Here is a 20,148-nt window from a genome sequence, read left to right on the forward strand (position 1 = left end):
CATACATTGAATACTATAATACTTGGCAACGCCGCTTTATTGTTTTATAATATAAAAGTTGGAGTGGATAAACCGGCTTGTTTGGAATAACAGATTAGATAAAAACCAACTTTGTAGTTCAATCAGTTTCGTAACAGTTTTCTACACATTTTTCCATTCTAGTAAAATGGCTTCACTCATATCATTGGAAAATGATGTTTTGCGATCCTATTTATTTTATTCCACCATTCTCATTTTGAAAATGATGTTTATGGCATTTTTCACGGGTTCGAAGAGATTTAAACACAAGGTAAGTTATTGATATTCATTTTTTTTCAGAAACCAATATTAGAAAATGAACGATTAAACGTAGATTTATTTAATTAGTTGTTCTATTTGTTCATAGTTAATGGTGACCTTCATCTCATGAATCATTTGTATCAAATAAATGATAACATTTATTTGTTGCTTGCGTTGATAATACATTTATAATGTACATAATGTTAACCTTTCTCAATGTTTTTAGTCTTATCATTTATGATAATATTTTTTTAAATATACGAATATAGATTTGTTTAAATTAGTTAGTTGAAAAAAGCACCTATCATATGATTTCGCCAATGTTCAATACGTGAATATTTTATTGAAAATGGTTTGCTCCAGGATAAATCCAATGAAAGCAATTAATTTGAAGTCATCTGATTGAAGACAACCAATCAGTACAGCATTATACTAAAAATAGATCCCATGGGCTGTTTTCGCTTTATCACGTTGCTATTAATACATATTGATTTACTTGGATTTTACGTTTCAAATATTTCACGATTTGGTTATAATACTGACCAGAATATTAATGAAATTATAGAATCAAACATACCAAAAAATACCGTTTATAGTAAGGAATTTGTATGGAGAGCATTTATGGACTTTTGCAATGAAAGAAAGTATCAATTAGATGGAATCAAATACGAGGTGTGATTAAAAAATACGGTAAATGATTTTATCCAAAATAAAGAAAAAACATGACATTCGATTATAAAAGTACTGCCCTTGGCTAGCCAAAAAAATATAACACAAAATTTACCTTGGTTAGCAATTCAATATTTCTTGGAAACGTTTCTGGAAAACTTCTTCCAGAATGGCATACATCTGCTCTGTCGTGGCCTTTCCAATGTTAGAAATGTTCCCTTTAAGCCCATGCTTAATTTTTGGGAAGAACCAGAAATCGCGGTGCGAAATTTGGTAAAGACACAGGCACAAAATCACACGATTGAATAACGGATGGTGGCACAGAGTGTTTTGCTGAAAGAGGAAAAAACCGTCCATTTTTAAGTCTCCTTTTTTGCACATCGTTTAAGAATCGATATCCTAATTGCCGGTATATATGAACAGATTCCATTTGTTTTGGAGTCCCAATCATCCTTAACTGGCTCATAAGCATTTTCAAAACATTCATGCCACTTTTAAACTGCCTTACTTAATTATCAAAGCTTTTCAGATTTCATGAAATTCGCTGGATTTTTTGTCAATGTAATACGTGGTTCATGAACCATATTTCACAATGTCACTAGTAGCAAATTAATAAGTTGGAGCGGGCTCAAACTTTCACTGCTTTCCTCAATCCATAAGGGTATATTCATTTATTGTATTTGTTATGACACTTCGTACATCATATGACACCTTCGGCGCCCAAAGTTAAACTGAAACCTATTGACTTGGCCTACATATTTATAATAAATCGAACAAAAAATCAAAATGAAAAACAAGAAAAATTTGCTCTGGTATCGATCAATCCTGTTTATATATGGGGCTTTTCAAGGAATTTTTAAGAGTGGATTTGTGAATCCAGAGATTACATTAAACCATGGTTAGCTAATCCCAAGGAAAAAATATACGATTTGGAAAAGTTGTATTTATGAAATTAGCAGTAATGGTTGTGACAAGAAGTATGGTGGGCTAACTAAGAGGTCCGTTAATATCCGGTTTAAAGAGAACCAATAAGGACGGACCTAAAAATTGGTATTGCCAAGCACACTGCTAATCATAATCATAATATAAATATAAATAATGTAAATTTGTTGAAAACATGTATACAATAATAAATTGTTGGATGCATTGGAAATTATTGAGACAATAATAGAGTAATAATTATTTGATTAGCGATAAAGGGCCGGATTAGTTTCATCTGCTGCAGCTTTTTTTCTTTAAAGAAAATTCATTGATGAGAAAATGTATAATAAATAGTTGGGTAGTTTGTCAGTTACGCTAGTCATTAGAATTCATTATAAAAAACCATATTAGGGGAAAATTTAGTTAATTAGTTAAAATAAAGAAACAATCCATCAGTTGATCACATTTAATCACGATATTCTGTAGTAGAAAGAACCATTCCATTTAGCTACGACCCAATCCATTCGATCTGATTCCAAACAACAATAAACGTAATCCGAATTACTTTTGGAAATAGATAAAATGCCTCTTTTTGCATTATAATATGAGAAAAATATCTACTTTAAGTAATTCTTTATCTATAACAGTGGTCGCCAAACAGTCGATCGCAAGCTACCGGTGGCGCACGGGGTAATTTTGGTTGCTCGCGGTAACGCTCAGTGTCTGTAAGCGCTCCAATTGAATAGTCACTGTCGGAGTCACAGGTTTTTGTTACGCAGACTTTTATTGTCACGCGTGTAGCCAGAATAAAGTTATGTATGTACCGTATATGTTTAATTCAAGTGTACACGTTTTAGCTCTTTCCTTGTTTGTTTTTACTATGGCTAATTCAATCAAAACGCCGAAAACCTATCACTAACATGCAGAGTGAGAAACTGATTACTCTTTGGCGCATGTTAAAGACAAATGTGTGTGTTTACTTTGTAATGTGAGTGTCTCTGTTGGGAAAAAAGAAAATGTTGAGCGTCATTTCAAGACAGTTCACAGTGGAATTGTGAAAGATTAATCGTTGAATTCAGCTCTGAGAAGAGAGAAGGTGATGCAGTTAGAATCTCAGCTAAATGCACAACAGCCAACTTTTTTTAAAACACTAGACAAGAACAAGGCTGCTACCGAGGCGTCATTCCAGGTTTCCAAGGTCATCGCTCAACATAGGAAACCATACGAAGATGGTGAATTGATTAAAACTGCATTTTTAGAAGTTGCAGATACATTATCTGATAACTTCAAAAACCAAGCTGAGATCATTAAATCTGTTCAGCTTTCTGCTAATACAGTGATGCGAAGAGTTGAAACTACGAGTTCTGATTTAGCTTAAAACTGATTTTGATCATTGTAGTTCTTGTTCCTCACAACTTGACATATCCACTGATATAGTTGATAGAGCTCAGTTGGCTATTTTCGAAAGAATGGTATTTGAAGATTTTGAAACAAAAGAAGAGCTGGTAAAGATTGTGCCGCTTACTGGGCATACAACTGGAAATGATATGCACTTAATTGCAGCTCTACTTGGAACTTAAAAAAAATCAATATTATACCTCGTTAACTTGCTACAACTGAATATTAAATTATATATAACACGTAAATAGACGAGTAAAATGTACCCGCCTTTAAGGGCGTTTGGTTTAAACAAGATACCAGACGTGAACTGAGCTATTTTTGTACCCCATTCGTTTTTTTTCTGAAAAACGAAATTTCAAAGCAAAAACCATAAAGGAAAATACATTCTTTGCAAATAAAGCAAAAGAAAAAAAATATTTCAATTCTAAAGCATCTTTATAAATAATCATGGTAGTCAGAATCGTCTGAACTAGAGTCATTTGATTGAATTATGATGGGTTGTAAAGAGGGTGATACCACATACTCATATTCTTCTTTGATAACATGTTCCAGTAAAGTTTTTCCAAAGCTCTTGGTGGTCTGCTGCTAGAACCTCTTTACTCAGTTCTGGAGACTGATTACGTTTGCCCATATTAACTTTATAGGTTTAAATATGCAATAGTAAGGAGCTTGTCTGAGAAGAGTATCACCCTGTTCTTCTCAGAGCTTGTCAATTTAATAAAGTTTCTCTAACAATTGGAGTTTACGTGTCTTTTTATCTTTAAACTTAATTGCTCTAGATTGCTAACCCCTATTTATGTCCAAACTTTTTCACCACTAAAAAGTAAACAGGAAACATGATTTTTTGCATAAATATCTTAAGTATTATCTTGTGTAGCTTATTCGCCTGCTTACAAAATTTTTTCTATAATAATATTTAGTAATGGCCTTTCTTTCTCAATATGAATATTTTTAAACTTTCTTGATATTCAGTAGGTTAAAAACAACTTCTTTATTATACCAAATCACACAAACTCTGTTCTACTATATTGGTAGGCAATTCAAATTATTCTAAGAACTAGACACCTCAGAAAATCATGAAAAAAAAGCTGTTCATCGATATCTAAACCCACACGTTGCACTTCTGCAGTTAGATCACACCACAGTATTTTTAACCACGAGGCCTCTGACGTAAGTCTTTTATAGAGCGCGCAGAGCACGTTCATGTATCCCAGAAGAATAATAATATTGCAACAGCATGAATCCGAAAGTAGAGGATTATTCAACTGGTCGACTGTACTGAGTTTTTTTTCCAGATCTTATAAGGCGACTGTGAAGTATAAAAAACTTCCGTAATGTTTAGACAAATGGTTAGATTATTATTATTTAAATATAAGTAATCTTCATTTTTTTTAGATCTTAAGTATCTTGAGAACCCTGCAGTGCTTATGCACTGGCCATCCCAGAGGCTCAGGAATATCTCTGCTATTGTCCAACAATTGCAGTTATTTAATCTGAATGTTACATTGAAGGAATATATTAGTATAACATTTGTTTCAGGCATTTGCCAATCCAGAAGATGCGCAGAAATTAAAATTGAAACCAAAAACTGATGAAAATGTTGAAAGAGTTCGAAGGTAAATTTGTTTTCTGTTTTAAATTACCAGTGAGGAAATTTATAATTCCTTAGAACTAATTTGATAACTTGACAGTTGCTATTCCATGCTAAAGTAACAAGATTCCTTCCGTGAATGGACTCACTCATACTCATAGTACCAATATAGTATAATAATACTATCTTAGATACTAATATTTTATGATTGTGATGGGTTGATAAAAATTATACGCATCACCTTGTTCTCGAATTTCTGTAGGATCTCTATATTTGAATTGCTCGTTTCAGCTAAAATAATTTCAGTTTTCTGTATTTTTTGTAACTTCCGATTATACCGGAAGTGGACCCAAACTTCCTTGTTTCAAACAGAATGCTATGGTTTTTGATAAATTTTTAGAATCTACGCAAAATTTCAATATAACTTTATATAAGGTAGTATCCACAATTTTTTAATTATTTCACATTTTCAAAATTTGCAGCCCTCCACTAAAAAAATTTTATTTCTAAGTTTAAGTGAGTCAGGTCTAATATTTTTGGGATTTGGACAAATAACACTTACAGCTTTCAAAATCAGTGAAAAACCTCGACAAAAATTTATATAGGTACTTAATTTTTTTGAATTACAACCCCCATTTTTCTCTTTACCATTGGATTCTACACTTTAAATTAAGGAGACGTTAGTAAATTCATATACCTTAAATCAACTGTTTTTGTAGAAACTTGAAAAAACTGAAATCTTCACGGTTTCTAATTGTCGGTTGTCTGGAGCGACTAAAAAAAAAGACTAACATATCAATAAACAAACAATGAAAACATCTTGACGTTTAAACGTTGCAAAAGTGTTTATCATGTCCCGTTTAGGATTTATTAATGAAGATTGTTTCAATTAGCTGGTAATATACGGGGAATGTGATAGGGTTATTAAACGAGTCTGATACACTTACGCGGCTCATTCATAATTGTAAAACCCAAGGTCAGTTTTTTGCACCGTGCAGCAAATTGAAACCCGTCGTAGACAATAAAGACAATGAAATCGCAGTCTTGGGATACTTCAGAGCGAATCCTGAAAATTCATTAACCGATGCGGAAAGAGATTTCGAATATCAGAGATAAGTATTAACAGGATTCTTAAAAAACACAAGTTCCATCCGTATTCAATCTTGTTTGTACAAAATTTAAAGCCAGGTGACGATAAAAGAAGAATTACTTTTTGTGAATTTATATTAATTTAATCAGGAAGACAAAACTTAATTTGGACAGATGAGTGTAAAATTCAGAAGAATGAAATATTTAACTGTCGTAACTCTCATTATTGGAGTGATACTAATCCTCACATGCTGCGTCAAAGACAGTTTCAAGGGTACTGTATGCGGGTGGTACATTTTTATGACGAACATTTGAATAGTAGTCTTACTATTTAAATTTAAACCCACTAAATATAAATTGGAATCAGCTGTGGTATCAGCACGAGGGAGCCCAACACACGGTAGTGGGTGGCTGACCTGACTGACTTAAACATAGAAATATAATTTTTGTAGTTCATGTGTCCAAAAATTTCGAAAATGTGAAATAATTAAAAAATGGCGGACTTTAGGCATACTATGCTATAAAGTTATATTGAAATTTTACGTAGATTCCAAAAATTTAATAGAAATTATAGCATTCCGTTTTAATAACGCAGTTTGGGTCCACTTTCGGTATAACCGGAAGTCATATATATATATATATATATATATATATATATATATATATATATATATATATATATATATATATATATATATATATATGGGGGAGGGGATTAGGAATCTGCTCTCAGACATCTAGGCTGATCAATATTGTGCCTAGATAGTGTCGCGTTGGCTATTGGCTGTTGTACTGCCGACCGACTAAACCCTTCCCCCTCATACGTGGATTCACCTGCCGAGAAGAGTGCTGGAACTACCGTTAAGTATTACTTCAGCATTCCGAGCGTTGCCTTACACTTATTTTAGTCTGTGCTTACTTCTATCTTCTTCTTTTGTCTCTATTATTTTCTGGATCATAACCGATACTATGTTCCATTTTTTTTTCATCCTGTAACATATGGTGTAAAATATTATCTGGAATAAGTGTTTCTCCTACACATTGTTCAACTTCAATTCGCTGTGGGTTCCATTTTGCACATACGAAAAATGTGTGTTCCGCGTCATCCATTTGGCTACAGTACGTGCATTCCGTTGTATTACTGATTTTAAACCTGTGGAAGTATGCTTCAACACAGCCATGTCCTGTTAACATTTGACTAAGATAGTAGTTCACCTCTCCATGTTTTCTGTTTACCCACGTTCTAATATTTGGAATCAGTCTTCTAGTCCATTGTCCAGTTACTGCTTGTTCCCATTTGTCCTGCCACCGATTTAATGTTTCAGTACGTATCTCTATCTTCTCATTCCTTTGTTTGCCTTTTGTTTTGTATCGTTCCTCAGCCTGCAGTTCTATAGGTATTATTTCTGAAATCACTAACAGCGCGTTTGTGGAGACTGTGCGGAAAGCACTACATACTCTCAAAGCTAACTTTCTTTGCACTTTTTGGCAAATATCCCTGTATTTGGTATATTTCAGCGTTTCATACCATACGGGAGACGCATATAACAAAATCGAGTGAGTCACTGCACATAATATTTTTCGTTTACTTGCTGTAGGCCCATTTTTTTGCGGCGTTATTCTACTTAGAGACAAAGCAGATGCTTCTGCTTTCTTGCAGACGATTTCAATATGTTTTTTCATTGTAGCACCTGTGTCTAGGGTTACACCCAAATATTTAATTTGCGGTTTTGTAGTGATTTCGTTATTCAAGACTTCGATGGTGAGTCTTCTTGCTTCCTTTCGATCACCCAAAAGTACCGCCTCTGTTTTTTCAGGTGCAAGATCAAGTTTTTTCAAATGCATCCATTCAGCTATTCTTTGAATAGCGATGTTAGCTTCTACTACTACCTGTGTCTTTATCTTTCCTGTTACTACTACTGCAAGATCGTCAGCGTAGGCCACCAATTTTACGCTACTTGGCATACCCAGTTGCAACAAGTCGTCATAATATAAGTTCCAAAGGAGAGGGCCAAGTACCGAGCCCTGTGGGACACCGCAGGTTACTTCCATAATGGTATTATCTACAAGTAGTGTCCGGTCCGTTAGATAACTTGTGATCATGCGCATTAGGTATGGCGATATGTTTCGCTTTTTCAAGCTGTCAGCTATTCCTCTCCATGGTGCGGAGTTGAATGCATTTCTTACATCTAACGTTACAAGTAAGCATATCTTACGGTTTGCCCATGCCACATGTTTTGCTTCTTTTGCGATTTCTAGAACTCTAGCTAGTGGATCCACAGTGGAAATACCTTTCTGAAACCCAAACTGAGAGTTGCTAAAACCTCCTCTTGCTTCTATTTCTGCAAGTAATCTATTTTTGACGAGGTGTGAGAATTTTTCCCATGCAGTTCAGAAGACATAGTGGCCTGTATGACGTTTTTAAATCGTCCGTTTTTTTGGGCTTTTCTATTAGCACTAGTTTCGCCACTTTCCATATTTTGGAAAATTCCCCCGCATACAGTTGTCTGTTCATCACATCGAGGCACTTTTCGTGCAGGTATTTCACTACACACTTAGTTATCTCTGGTGATAGCTTATCTGGTCCAGCCGCCTTCTTTGGTTTTATTTTATTTGCTGCCGTTACAAGTTCTTCCTGTGTCCATTGTATTGTATATGTGGCCAGGTGGTTATTTCATATTTTGGAAATAGTCCACTTGCTTCCTTAAGTATGATATCCTGTGAGATTTCTGTTTTCGGTCTTAGTAGAAATCTTTTTGTCACTATTTGGTAGCCTTTTCCCCAAATAGCGTTTTGAACTTCCTCTATAACAGTTTTCCAGGAGTGTTTCTTCGCGTCTTTTATCATTTTTTTCAAGTAATTTCTTTTTTCTTTATATTCGGCTCTTGCTTTCTCTTTTTCTTCGACTGTGCTTCCGGATATTCTGTTTGCACGTGTCATGTATCTCTTTTTACAAAGGCATTCTTTTCTGGCCTCACTGATCTGTGATGACCACCAGTATACTGGTTTTCTCTTTCCACTATAGTTGTATGTGGGCTGAAATGTGCGTTGACAAGCCTTTTTAATAGCCGCCATGAGACCTTGAGGGTTTAGGGTGTCTGTTTTTTCTCGTATTTTTTGTTTTATCTCAGATATGAAGTATTGGATTTTCTTTTCTTCTATTTTCCATCCTTTAATAATTTTTTCAGGAGCTACTTTTTGTGTTTCTAAAGACGGTATCTCAAAGAAGATGTAATTGTGATCAGACAATGTTTCTTGGTCCAGTACTTGCCAACTCCCAAACATTTTGTTTATATCATTTGAGACAAAGGTGACATCTATATGTGATGAACTGTTTCCTCGGGAAAAAGTAGGAGTATTTCCATGATTTAGTAAAACCAAATCTAGGCCTGCGGCCCATTCAGACAACATATCGCCCCTTTTGTCATTTTCAATCGACCCCCATATTGCCGCCTTCGCGTTAAAATCTCCAGCTATTAAGCATTTCTTATTGCGTGTTCCAATGGCGTCTTTGAGTTGGTTCAGAATTATTCCGAATACTTCTAATGTAAGGTTAGGTGATATGTAACAACTAAAAACGACTAATTCTGTGTATTCAATCCACACGAAGCCCTTACCTCGTCCGCTATTTAGGACACGAATATCGTTATTGGTAATGCCTATAGCTGCATAAAAATTTTCATCAACGTACCATTTTGAGTCTTTTATGAGTATTTTATTCGGTTCGCTCACTATTGAAATGTCTATATTGTTCACTATTATTGTTTGCTTTAGCAGATCGTGTGCAGGTCGCCTGCGACCTAGATTTATTTGTACAATATTAGCCATTTCTTAGCCTGTTCCCACTATATCGCCTTTTGTGATATCTCTTCGGTATCTTAGGCAACGCATGGTGTGTGGTCTGTGACCAGATTCACTACACATTAAACAGTAAGATTTCTCAGTGCATTTATTCTTTTGGTGTCCCTCCTTTCCGCAGTTTTTGCAGCATTTGGATCGATCAGGTCCGCTACATTGCCACGTCGTGTGTCCAATACCCCAGCATTTGTAACATGTTAGCACATTAACTCTCTGCCTAACGGTGCAGCTTACAAAACCTATTCTTATATTTCCCTTATCCGTAAGTTTTTTACCAGTTTTTTTGTCAACTAGAATGGTTGCGATCTGAGTCTCTCGGAAACCAGGACGAAGATTACTGACTGAAACATAATCTGTTTCGCTTCCGGCCATAAGTGACTTCACTGCTGTTTCAATCTCTTCTTTACTTGTGACCGCGTCGATATTTCTGACGTGTAAGACCGCTCGTGGTTCCTGTCCCCCAAGTTTTCTTATCTTCCCTTCTCCGTTTATATCTTTTAATGCGTTAGCTATGTCGTCTGCTCCTCCGCTATTTCGCTCCATTGTAAGTAACAAATCTCCGGCCTTTGTCATTTGGGCTGCCTTTACTTTATTGTTCAAGTTTCTATTATGTACTTCTTCTTTAACTGTTTTCAAAAGCTCCGCATAAAAACGATTTCCTCTCTCGATATATAAAGCTTCGTCCCTTGACTCTCTTCGTTTATTTTGTTTTTTTAGTGTCATACCGTCTGAGACAAAAATTTCTACATTTAGTTCAAACTGCATCAGAGCAATTTCTACTGCTTTACGTATTTCAGATAAATTCAGTTCCTTCTGAAATATTACCGTAAGTTTCTTTATATCTTTTTTCTGCGCAAGTTCGGCTATTTTTACCGTTAAGCAATATATTTCAAAAAGCACTTCCATTGTTTCTTTGGATTCGTCTATTTCGGCTACAAATATACTCTTCGCAATTTCTTGTAGTTCATCGGTTTCATCAAAGTGTACCTTACTAGTAGACTCAATATAAGCTACTTGTTGTGGTTCTGGTTTGTTCATTAAACCCAGTCTTTTAATTTCAGGCACGGCTTCTGCAACTTTACGAATGGCCATTGATTTTCCTGCCGTTTTTGGGTCTAGATACACTACAAGGTTGTTTGAAACCGCTATCTTCTCAAGAGGCTTCTTAGGGCTTCCTGAATTTCATATCCTCCGAATTGCTCCGTTAGGCGTAGTATTTTCGCAGATATTTCCCTGATTTCCTTCTTAGTATTAGAACTTTCATGGACAGAGCGATTTAGAGCTTTTGCTTCCTCTGCTAAGTTATACGCTATGTTCAAGATTTGTGCTCCGACGTCTTGAGTAGTTTTCTTTGCTTGTTTGGTTTTAGACAAAAGGCTCAGAGTGCTCTCTTCCCTTTTCCCTTATATTTTTGTTCTATAATCACCGATCGATCTCCCAGTAATCCCGGTGGGCTGAGATCAGGTAAGGATAGAGTTCTCACCTTCGATGGGGGTGTCCTGTCGATCATAGAACTTTTCTCGAATGGGGTTTTCTCAGCTCTTCCAGTATCAGTATCCAGCAGCCCAGCCTGGTCGCCCTCTTGGGTTGCATAGCGGTAATTGGCTGACGGTCGGTAAGAGCCCGCTCTCTCACTCTCTACACCGACCGGTACTAGGGTGTCCCTCCCTTGCACCGTAAACTTTGTTTCATTGGGTTGACTCATATATCATATTTTCTTTTTCTTCTTTTTTTTGGGAAGGATAGAAAGAGAAAGCCCCTAGCCCTCGTAAACCTAATAGCATCGAGGAGGATGAGAAAAGGGAAATTTGAAGGTTTTTGGGAAGGATCACAACTTGGGAGTGAGATGTGAGCCTAGCTAGAGTACCTCGGGCTTGCCACGCCCGTATTCGCAGTGCGACCCCCTTAGGGTATATATATATATATATATATATATATATATATATATATATATATATATATATATATATATATATATAAATATATATATATATATCGATCCAGCTCGTCGTGAAGGACCCTGTATATTTGCTAGTTGGGATTTCCTACCTTTGATCTAGTACATGTGATTTAGTTTTAATCCTAATGGCTTCCACATAATGAATATTTGCTTCTGCAAAGTGAGTTTAAGTGAAGTCCAAGATATTTAGCACTGTTAGCTTGTGAAAGTTCAGCTTCAATTATTTTTATAGTTGGACATATTTTTTTTCAATGTTGTAATGTAACAAGCATTGACTTTGATTCGTTGACTATAATACGCCACTATTTGAATCATATCTAGATATTGTTCAGATTGAGCTGCAAGTTCCTTGATGCTGTAGGATTGCTGTGAAATATGGTAGTGTCATTAGCTAATGTTGTCACTATTGTTTTGCTATTTACTGATAGACCAGCTGTATAGATCAATACAGATACTTCCTTTGGTGACCCCAGATAGGATTCGGTACAGGGTAGTTAGTGTCTTAGTGTATTTTACAAGGAAATATCTATTAGTAATGTAGGATTCTAGTGATTCGTAATAAGGATGGGGTGTATTTTTTCATCAACGGTTTGTATGATGTCCAGGAAGCTACAAAATCTTTTATTTTGTTGATTAGCCGCGGTACCCATTGTGCCATGCTTATTTTAAAATTCGAATTGGTTTGACTTTTACTTCTTTTACAATGCTTTAATCGTTTTATGTAGAAGTAAAACAAAAACTTCAGACACGCTAGAGAGCAAGCTAATAGGTCTGTAAGATGTAGCTTTATGTTGATCTCTCCCTTGTTTTGGTATCATAATTGAGCTACGTTCCATTTGTTGTGTTTGTAATAAATAAGAAGTCTTGCATTAAACAAAAAGGTTATATACAAGATGTCTCAAAAGAAAGTTAAACTTTGTATTGTTCATGGCGTGAATGCAGCTATTCGGATGGACTCGGAAGGTATGTCAATCGGTAGTCTGCCTCTTGGGAATTTAGTTAATATGGAACGGACCGTACTTTGTGCGTACATGAGTTTTACAAACGGTAACTTGCAGCGCGTAGGCAATTCTGCAATTCGTGACAAGACTAACTTGTCTATTCGGAAGCGTGCTGTTGCTTTAAACGTGCATAGATCATCATTTCACAATTTTCACTAAGATTTGGGGCTACAACCTTACCAAATTCAGTTAGTGCAAAAATTGAAGCCTCAGTATGCTAGTCAAAAGAAAACCAATGAATCAGCACTTTTCAACGACCTAACCAACATCTTGTTTTCCTATGAAGCTCATTTTCATCTTAATGGATACGACAATAAACAAAATTTTCGCTATTGGAGTGCAACCAATCCAAAACACAAACATCAGAAACACCTACATTCGTCTAAAGCGACCGTCTGGGCTGCGATGTCAGCGCGAGGAATTATAGGCTCTTACTTTCTTGAAGATGAAAGGGACGTACAAATACAGTGAATTCAGAGGTTAGACAACTTCTTTGCATCTGAGCTGCAATTCTGAAATGATTATAACCGAAGAATATAGTTCCAGGAGAACGGAGCAACTTCACAAAAGTCCAATAGATCTCTACCACAAATTGATCAACAGGATTTAACACCTATGGAATTTTCTTCTTTCTTCTTGCCCTGCAAACCAGACCTTCACAGCATTTATTACCTCGTCGTTGGAAGAAAATGTACGACCTTTTAAACTTTTTTTCAGTTGAGGAAAGAGATGATAGTCGGACGTTTTAACCCAATTCGACGGTCTGATAAAATCATGACATGAACTGCATCGATATTTTCGGGGACTGACGCAGAAACTGGCCTTACCGATCGGTCATCATCTTCAATGGATAATTTACCTCTTTTGAAGCTTACACTCCAATTTTTCCCGGTCGCATACGAAGGACATTGATTATCAAGGATATTAAGCATATCTTCGTAAATCTGCTTTCCCGTTAACCCTTTTAAATACAGGCACTTAATGATGACTCGATACTCCAATTTTTCTATTTTCACAATTTCGGTGGACATCTTTTTTCTTTTAATTTATTGGATAACTCTGGTTTATTTTTTTGACGTCAAACTTTACACTGACACTTCTAATAAGTTACCGTTCGTTGCTATGGTAACGCAATATTTTGTTTATGCATGGAACTGGACTAGACTAACTAGATATCAATACATCCTCGTAACTGCTGGGTTTATCACAGTCTTTTAGACTCTTAATTTGGTTGCTCTGCATTATAGTTTTGTAGTTATTACATGCCCTATTTCCCGCATGAATTCTTTGTTTTGTCTCGTTTTCTATGTGATTTTTGTTGCTTATTATTGTTCCTAAGTACTTGAAGGTGTCGACTACTTCGAAGATGAGGTCATTTATTTTCACTGTTTCTTTTTTTGCGAAATTCCTTCTTTCTTTCAATTGCCATATATTTTGTCTTTTCCTGATTTATTTTCAATCCTCTTTTTCCTGCCTCTCTTACAATTTTCTCTAATGTGTTCTCTAGACTCTCTAGAGTCTCTTGCTAATAGAGTTAAATCATCAGCATATGCTATTACTTGTATTGATTATTGATTATTTCGGAGATTAACATGACTCTTGCCAAAACTTTTTTCTGTTGGTGATATTCATACTGAGCACACTGCTTATTACCACCACCACAAACAGATATGAAAGGTCGTTGTTGGGGTCATTGAAGTAAACATTGAGTTCAGTATTTTTTCATTACTTCATCTATTGTGTTTATACTTTACTAAGATTGACTTAGATTATTTCCATATATTTTCACTGTCTATTTTAAAATCAAAAGATGTATAACTGACAATAATAATAATATATTTATTTCAGGGCCCATTTAAACGACATTGAAAATATACCGTTGTTCTTTGTAGCAGCAGTAATTTACATACTAACAAATCCAACACCATCGATTGCCAAAATGTTATTCTTGGTTTATACAGTTGCCAGAATAGCGCACACGTTCGTTTATGCAGTCGTTCCTATCCCACAACCAGCAAGAGGAATCAGTTGGTTTATTGGAACTGCTATTACTGGTTACATGACCATTACGAGTTTATTACATTTCATGGTTTGAACTTAGTTGTAAAACGGACCTTTTTTAATAAAATTAGTTAATGTTACGTTTTTTATTCATATACGCATGTCATTTTGTTTCCACCGCTCACTATAGACACCGTGCGAATAGCATAAAGCGACTGCACAACTCTCAGACTATACATTCCGCCACTTTCGACATGAAGTCATCATTCTTGTGCTACCTGTAAGTAAACATGGCTGCAGTTATTATTTTTCCCTCAAAGTATGAATTGCACCTGTTTATTGTACCTTTGCAGAGAGCTATTCAAAACAAATAAAAAGGAATTCTACCTTGTAGAATAATGCCAATCCTTGACACTGACAATGCAACCAACAATTTCAATGGATTATTTTTAATAATCCGTTATACACTCCTCACTTGGCACTTGGAGACTTTCACTTTTTTCTTGAACTGAAGACGTTGCTAGGAGGACAGCGCTTCTAAACTTGAAATCTTTAAAACAAAGTTGGTAAATTTTTTTGAAGAGCGTATTGGAAAACGTCCGCATATACGATAAATTTCTCAATCATTTTGATGATTATGTTGTGGAGATAACATAAGATTATGAAGCTTAAGTTAAATTTATTGTTTATTACGAGTTTTTTTTTTATTTATCACCTTTTGGAAGTTAAAGAGCATGACAAAGTAGGTGAACATACATATTCTTCAAACACGGGGGTTGCTACTTAAGTTTTGAAATATGGTAACACTGATGTGAATATGTCAAATCTGACATTTCCATCATAAAGATTGAAATTTTTGATAGGGCACATATTCAGATTCTTGCAACATTCATTTTGGTTAAAAAATGGAAATTAAATCGCGAACATTTTTGTGCTATGATTTTCGACGTGGATTAAATGAACAGCAGTATGTCTATCAACTTGCTTCGACTTTTAGTGATGAAATACCACCTAAAACCACCATATTTCGCTGGTTTTCCGAACCCAATCGTGGTCGAACTTTGCTACAGGATAAATTGTGTGAAGGTCGTCCAAAATCGACCATTGTGCCATTGCAAGATCGTCATGTGACATACCGTGAAATTGAGACATACTTGGGCATTAGTTCCGCTCGCTTACATTAGTGTATAGAAATTCCGGATAAATTCAATCGCGGTGCTTCAAAAGCTATATGATCGTAACATGCAATAAAACAAGGATCTATGCGTATAAACCCGAAACTGAACAACAATCGACTGTATGGACCTTTCAAGACGGGCCAAAGTTGTTCGCGCACGAAGCAAATGTTCGCTTGTTTTTTCAGTATAACTGGACATGTCGCCATCGTTCCATTAGAGTACCGTAGAACAGTCAATTGTGAATGATACACCAGCATTTGTTTGCCAGAAGTGTTCGAAAAATCAGGGAAATCAATCGCAGAAGATGAAACATTCTCCACCTCGACAATGCGAGATCTTACACGCCAGTTCAAACAAAAACGTTTTTGAACAGGATAATCCGCCGTACAGTCCTTGTTTGACATCCAATGATCTTCTTTTTCAGGCAGATCAAATTTAAATTGCGAATTCAACGTTTTTTTATGCTTAAAGAAGAATTGATGCGTTCAAATCACATGTTTTAGAGATACGTCAATCGGAATGGAAAAAATGCTTCGATAATTGGTTCAAACGCATTCAAAAGCTATATCCAATTATAAATATCGTCAAAACTTAAGTAGCAACCCTCGTATTATGTGCTTTAGCAATTTCGTCTACAATATATTTATAATATTTGATATCAAGTTCATTCTCTATTCTCAAATTTTATCGAATGGTATACTTTTCACACGCAACTCTTGAATTAGGGCTTTTTTGTGTACACTAATATGGTTATTATCTTGTACAGCAAGAGGGACAAAACAGAGGCGTACCTTTCTAGGGGAAAAACTTCTGAACTGATTTTTATGGAAGTTGGACAGCTTCCTCACCTATACTTCTTTAGATATGTAGATGAACATAAAGACATACATACAAGAATTGCACCAATCTCAAGTTCATTTTATATAATTTTCTATTTGATTGTGTATAATATATAATATGCCCGCTTATGGAATCTTTTTGTATTTTTATTATATTAGATTATTTTTTGAAAATGATTCCGATTAAAAGAGGAATAGTTATAAAAGAGAAGTCTAGAAATACAGAAAAGTAAAATAAAAGGCGAAAACACATTCATTCAGTTTTACTTATAACTAAATTAATCAATCAGAATAATAATCAAGGCATCAAACATATAAATCCAATCCAATAACCAAATTAACTTGATCAGACTACAATTATAAATGATTTATATACGATTATAATTTTCAATAAAAATAATAGATTAGTATTGTCTATTTACATGCGAATACGAGTGGATAAAGCATTCCTCTTTGGCGGGAGCATTCCTATTGGGAGAAGAGGGCGTGAGAATCGAGAAAACATTGAATTTTGATCCTCTCGCATTCAAAGACATCGATATCGCTCCAAGCGAAGACCTGAGAATACCGTCTCAGGTTTCGCTTCCTATGTGACATATTATCATTCATTAGTATTAAAAAGCAGATTTTTGGTCTATAGCGATGTCAGGGTTCCCAGCAAAATTTGCCTGATAAATTCCCTGACTTTCCCCTGACCAAAACTCAAAAAATTCCCTGACCAAAAGGTACGCGCAAAATCAGCTTGGATTACTTAATGTTATTAATAGTAGTATTAATCATTATTATTAGTATTAATTAAATTAATTTAAAAGCATTTTCAATTAGCTTCAGATTGATTTTTATAAAAACTTAGAAAGAAAAAATAAATTTGGTTAATTTGTAGCATAATAAATTGTTATGAGAAAATGAAAAAAAAAGCACAAAATACTTACCGAAATCTTCCTTTTAAAATTCAAATAAATAAATTATGATTTCATAAAGGAAAAGAAAAGAGAACTGAAGAATGAGTACACATTAACAAAAACTATTTTTTTATTTCTTAGCAGTTAACATTTAGATATGAAGGTACATCATTACCAAAAACATTGGTCAAGGTAAGGAAGCATGTTTATTTTAGTCAATAGATACAAAGGCGCGTGGTGATCATGCTTAGATCACGCATCGATTGTTCCTTGGATCACACTGTTTGTTGAATGTATTTAGAATAAAGCCCTAAAAATAGGGTTTCCCCGACTCTTGCGGAACGAATGCCGACCATATACCATCAATTCTGTTAGTGATTTTAATTTTGAGTAAAGAGACAATAGAATGCAATCATTGGTACGAAAATGTTTAGTTGTTGTTGGAAATTTTGTAACTTTATTGCCGACCCCCGTTATACACTATACAGGGTATAGCACGTTATCTCAATATATTTTACATATACCTATTTATTGAATCAAAAGTACAGCTTCACCTGATTGGTAAAAATTGAAATATTTTGGAAATATTTATCAGTTTATTATTAAAAAATAAATTATACAGTTAGTTAATAATTCATACAGAACTAATAAACGTAGTTTTCATGTATAAAAACTAGTTTTTAAACCTATAAATAAACAATTGGATGATTAATTAAACAATAATTCAGTCTGCGTGAATTGATGAGTTAGACCAGCTGAACTCCAAATTTAGACAGGTATCCTTGAATTACCGTTTGAGCTTGCGTATTCATGTTTCCTATGTAAACGGGTAATCGTCCAGGCTGTGAGTTTCCAAGACTAGCCAGGCTTTGCACGAGGAATTGTCTCGGTTCCGAAATTGCTAAAAATATAAATTTGAATTATTCATAATAATAATATAAAACGTTTTATACACAAAATATTACAAGACGAAGACGATAAAATCACGTTTCTAAATTAGATTAATTTTTTTTTGTTAAGTTTTGTTACTGTTACACCACCAAACGTTGCCAGATCTAACTCTTTATTAGCATTTAACCTAGACTTAAAATTAGTTTTAGTACTGACCTGTAATTACCTTGAATAATCTTCAAATTATAAGAAAAACCAAGAATAGCATACAACTTAATCTAACATCTAAAAATTACAATTACAACCCAGTAACCGCAGAGTAGGAATTATACGTAAAAAATTACAACCCAGAATTATGACATAGTCAAAAGCCTGAATTCACAATTGTAAAGTTTTTTATTTATTTATTTATATATACCTATATATATATATATATATATATATATATATATATATATATATATATATATATATATATATATATATTGAACTGTTGCGCTATATATGGGAAAACACGCAACACATCTTGTTGCAAAAATACTCGCATGTTAGCAGTAAAGTATAACTATCGCAAAAGATCAACAAAGGATCACCGCGCACGTAGCGGTAATCGTCACTCACCAAGATAGAATAATGCACTCTTTGTCTGAGGTATCGATGGACATAGAGGATGAACCGACATATTAATTGGTTGTCAAATGTCAAATATTATCGTTGCGTTAGAAATTTAATTTGTGACAAAGTCTAAAGGAAAAACAAGGTTGTTTTTATTTAATTCCGAGCATATACATATATATATATATATATATATATATATATATATATATATATATATATATATATATATTATTATATATATATATGGCCTGAATTCACAATTGTAAAGTTTTTTATTTATTTATTTATATATACCTATATATATATATATATATATATTATTGTATATTATATATATATATATATATATATATATATATAGGTATATATAAATAAATAAATAAAAAACTTTACAATTGTGAATTCAGGCCATATATATATATAATAAATTATATATATATATATATATATATATATATATATATATATATATATATATATATATATATATATATATATGTATATGCTCGGAATTAAATAAAAACAACCTTGTTTTTCCTTTAGACTTTGTCACAAATTAAATTTCTAACGCAACGATAATATTTGACATTTGACAACCAATTAATATGTCGGTTCATCCTCTATGTCCATCGATACCTCAGACAAAGAGTGCATTATTCTATCTTGGTGAGTGACGATTACCGCTACGTGCGCGGTGATCCTTTGTTGATCTTTTGCGATAGTTATACTTTACTGCTAACATGCGAGTATTTTTGCAACAAGATGTGTTGCGTGTTTTCCCATATATAGCGCAACAGTTCAATATCCACAATTAGCTAGGTAAACGAGCAATATTGGCGGCGAAAAATAAAGATGTCGAGGATCTCAATGCAACCATTCAGAATTTTCTTCCGAGACCGTTGGTTTCCTTCAAATCAGTCGACATCGTCATGAACCAGGATGACGTAGTC

General features: G+C 34.3%; 2 protein-coding genes across 2 annotated transcripts in view; one reads left to right on the forward strand and one right to left on the reverse strand.

The window, feature by feature from the left end:
- Nucleotides 1-14,910, forward strand: LOC130441989 (microsomal glutathione S-transferase 1-like). Its single transcript, XM_056775933.1, has 3 exons — nucleotides 1-289; nucleotides 4,810-4,886; nucleotides 14,618-14,910. Exons 1-3 carry the CDS (start codon nucleotides 167-169, stop codon nucleotides 14,862-14,864), a joined length of 447 nt encoding a protein of 148 aa, XP_056631911.1. The 5' UTR covers nucleotides 1-166; the 3' UTR covers nucleotides 14,865-14,910.
- A 3,361-nt stretch (nucleotides 14,911-18,271) lies between these two features.
- Nucleotides 18,272-20,148, reverse strand: part of LOC130441987 (exportin-2) — a 30,603-nt gene continuing 28,726 nt past the window's right edge. The window contains exon 19 of the mRNA XM_056775930.1: nucleotides 18,272-18,590. Coding sequence (XP_056631908.1) covers nucleotides 18,436-18,590 — 155 coding nt within the window. The 3' untranslated portion in view covers nucleotides 18,272-18,435. The remainder of the gene's footprint in view (nucleotides 18,591-20,148) is intronic.

The sequence above is a fragment of the Diorhabda sublineata genome, chromosome 3, assembly GCF_026230105.1.
Source record: "Diorhabda sublineata isolate icDioSubl1.1 chromosome 3, icDioSubl1.1, whole genome shotgun sequence".
NCBI lineage: Eukaryota > Metazoa > Arthropoda > Insecta > Coleoptera > Chrysomelidae > Diorhabda > Diorhabda sublineata.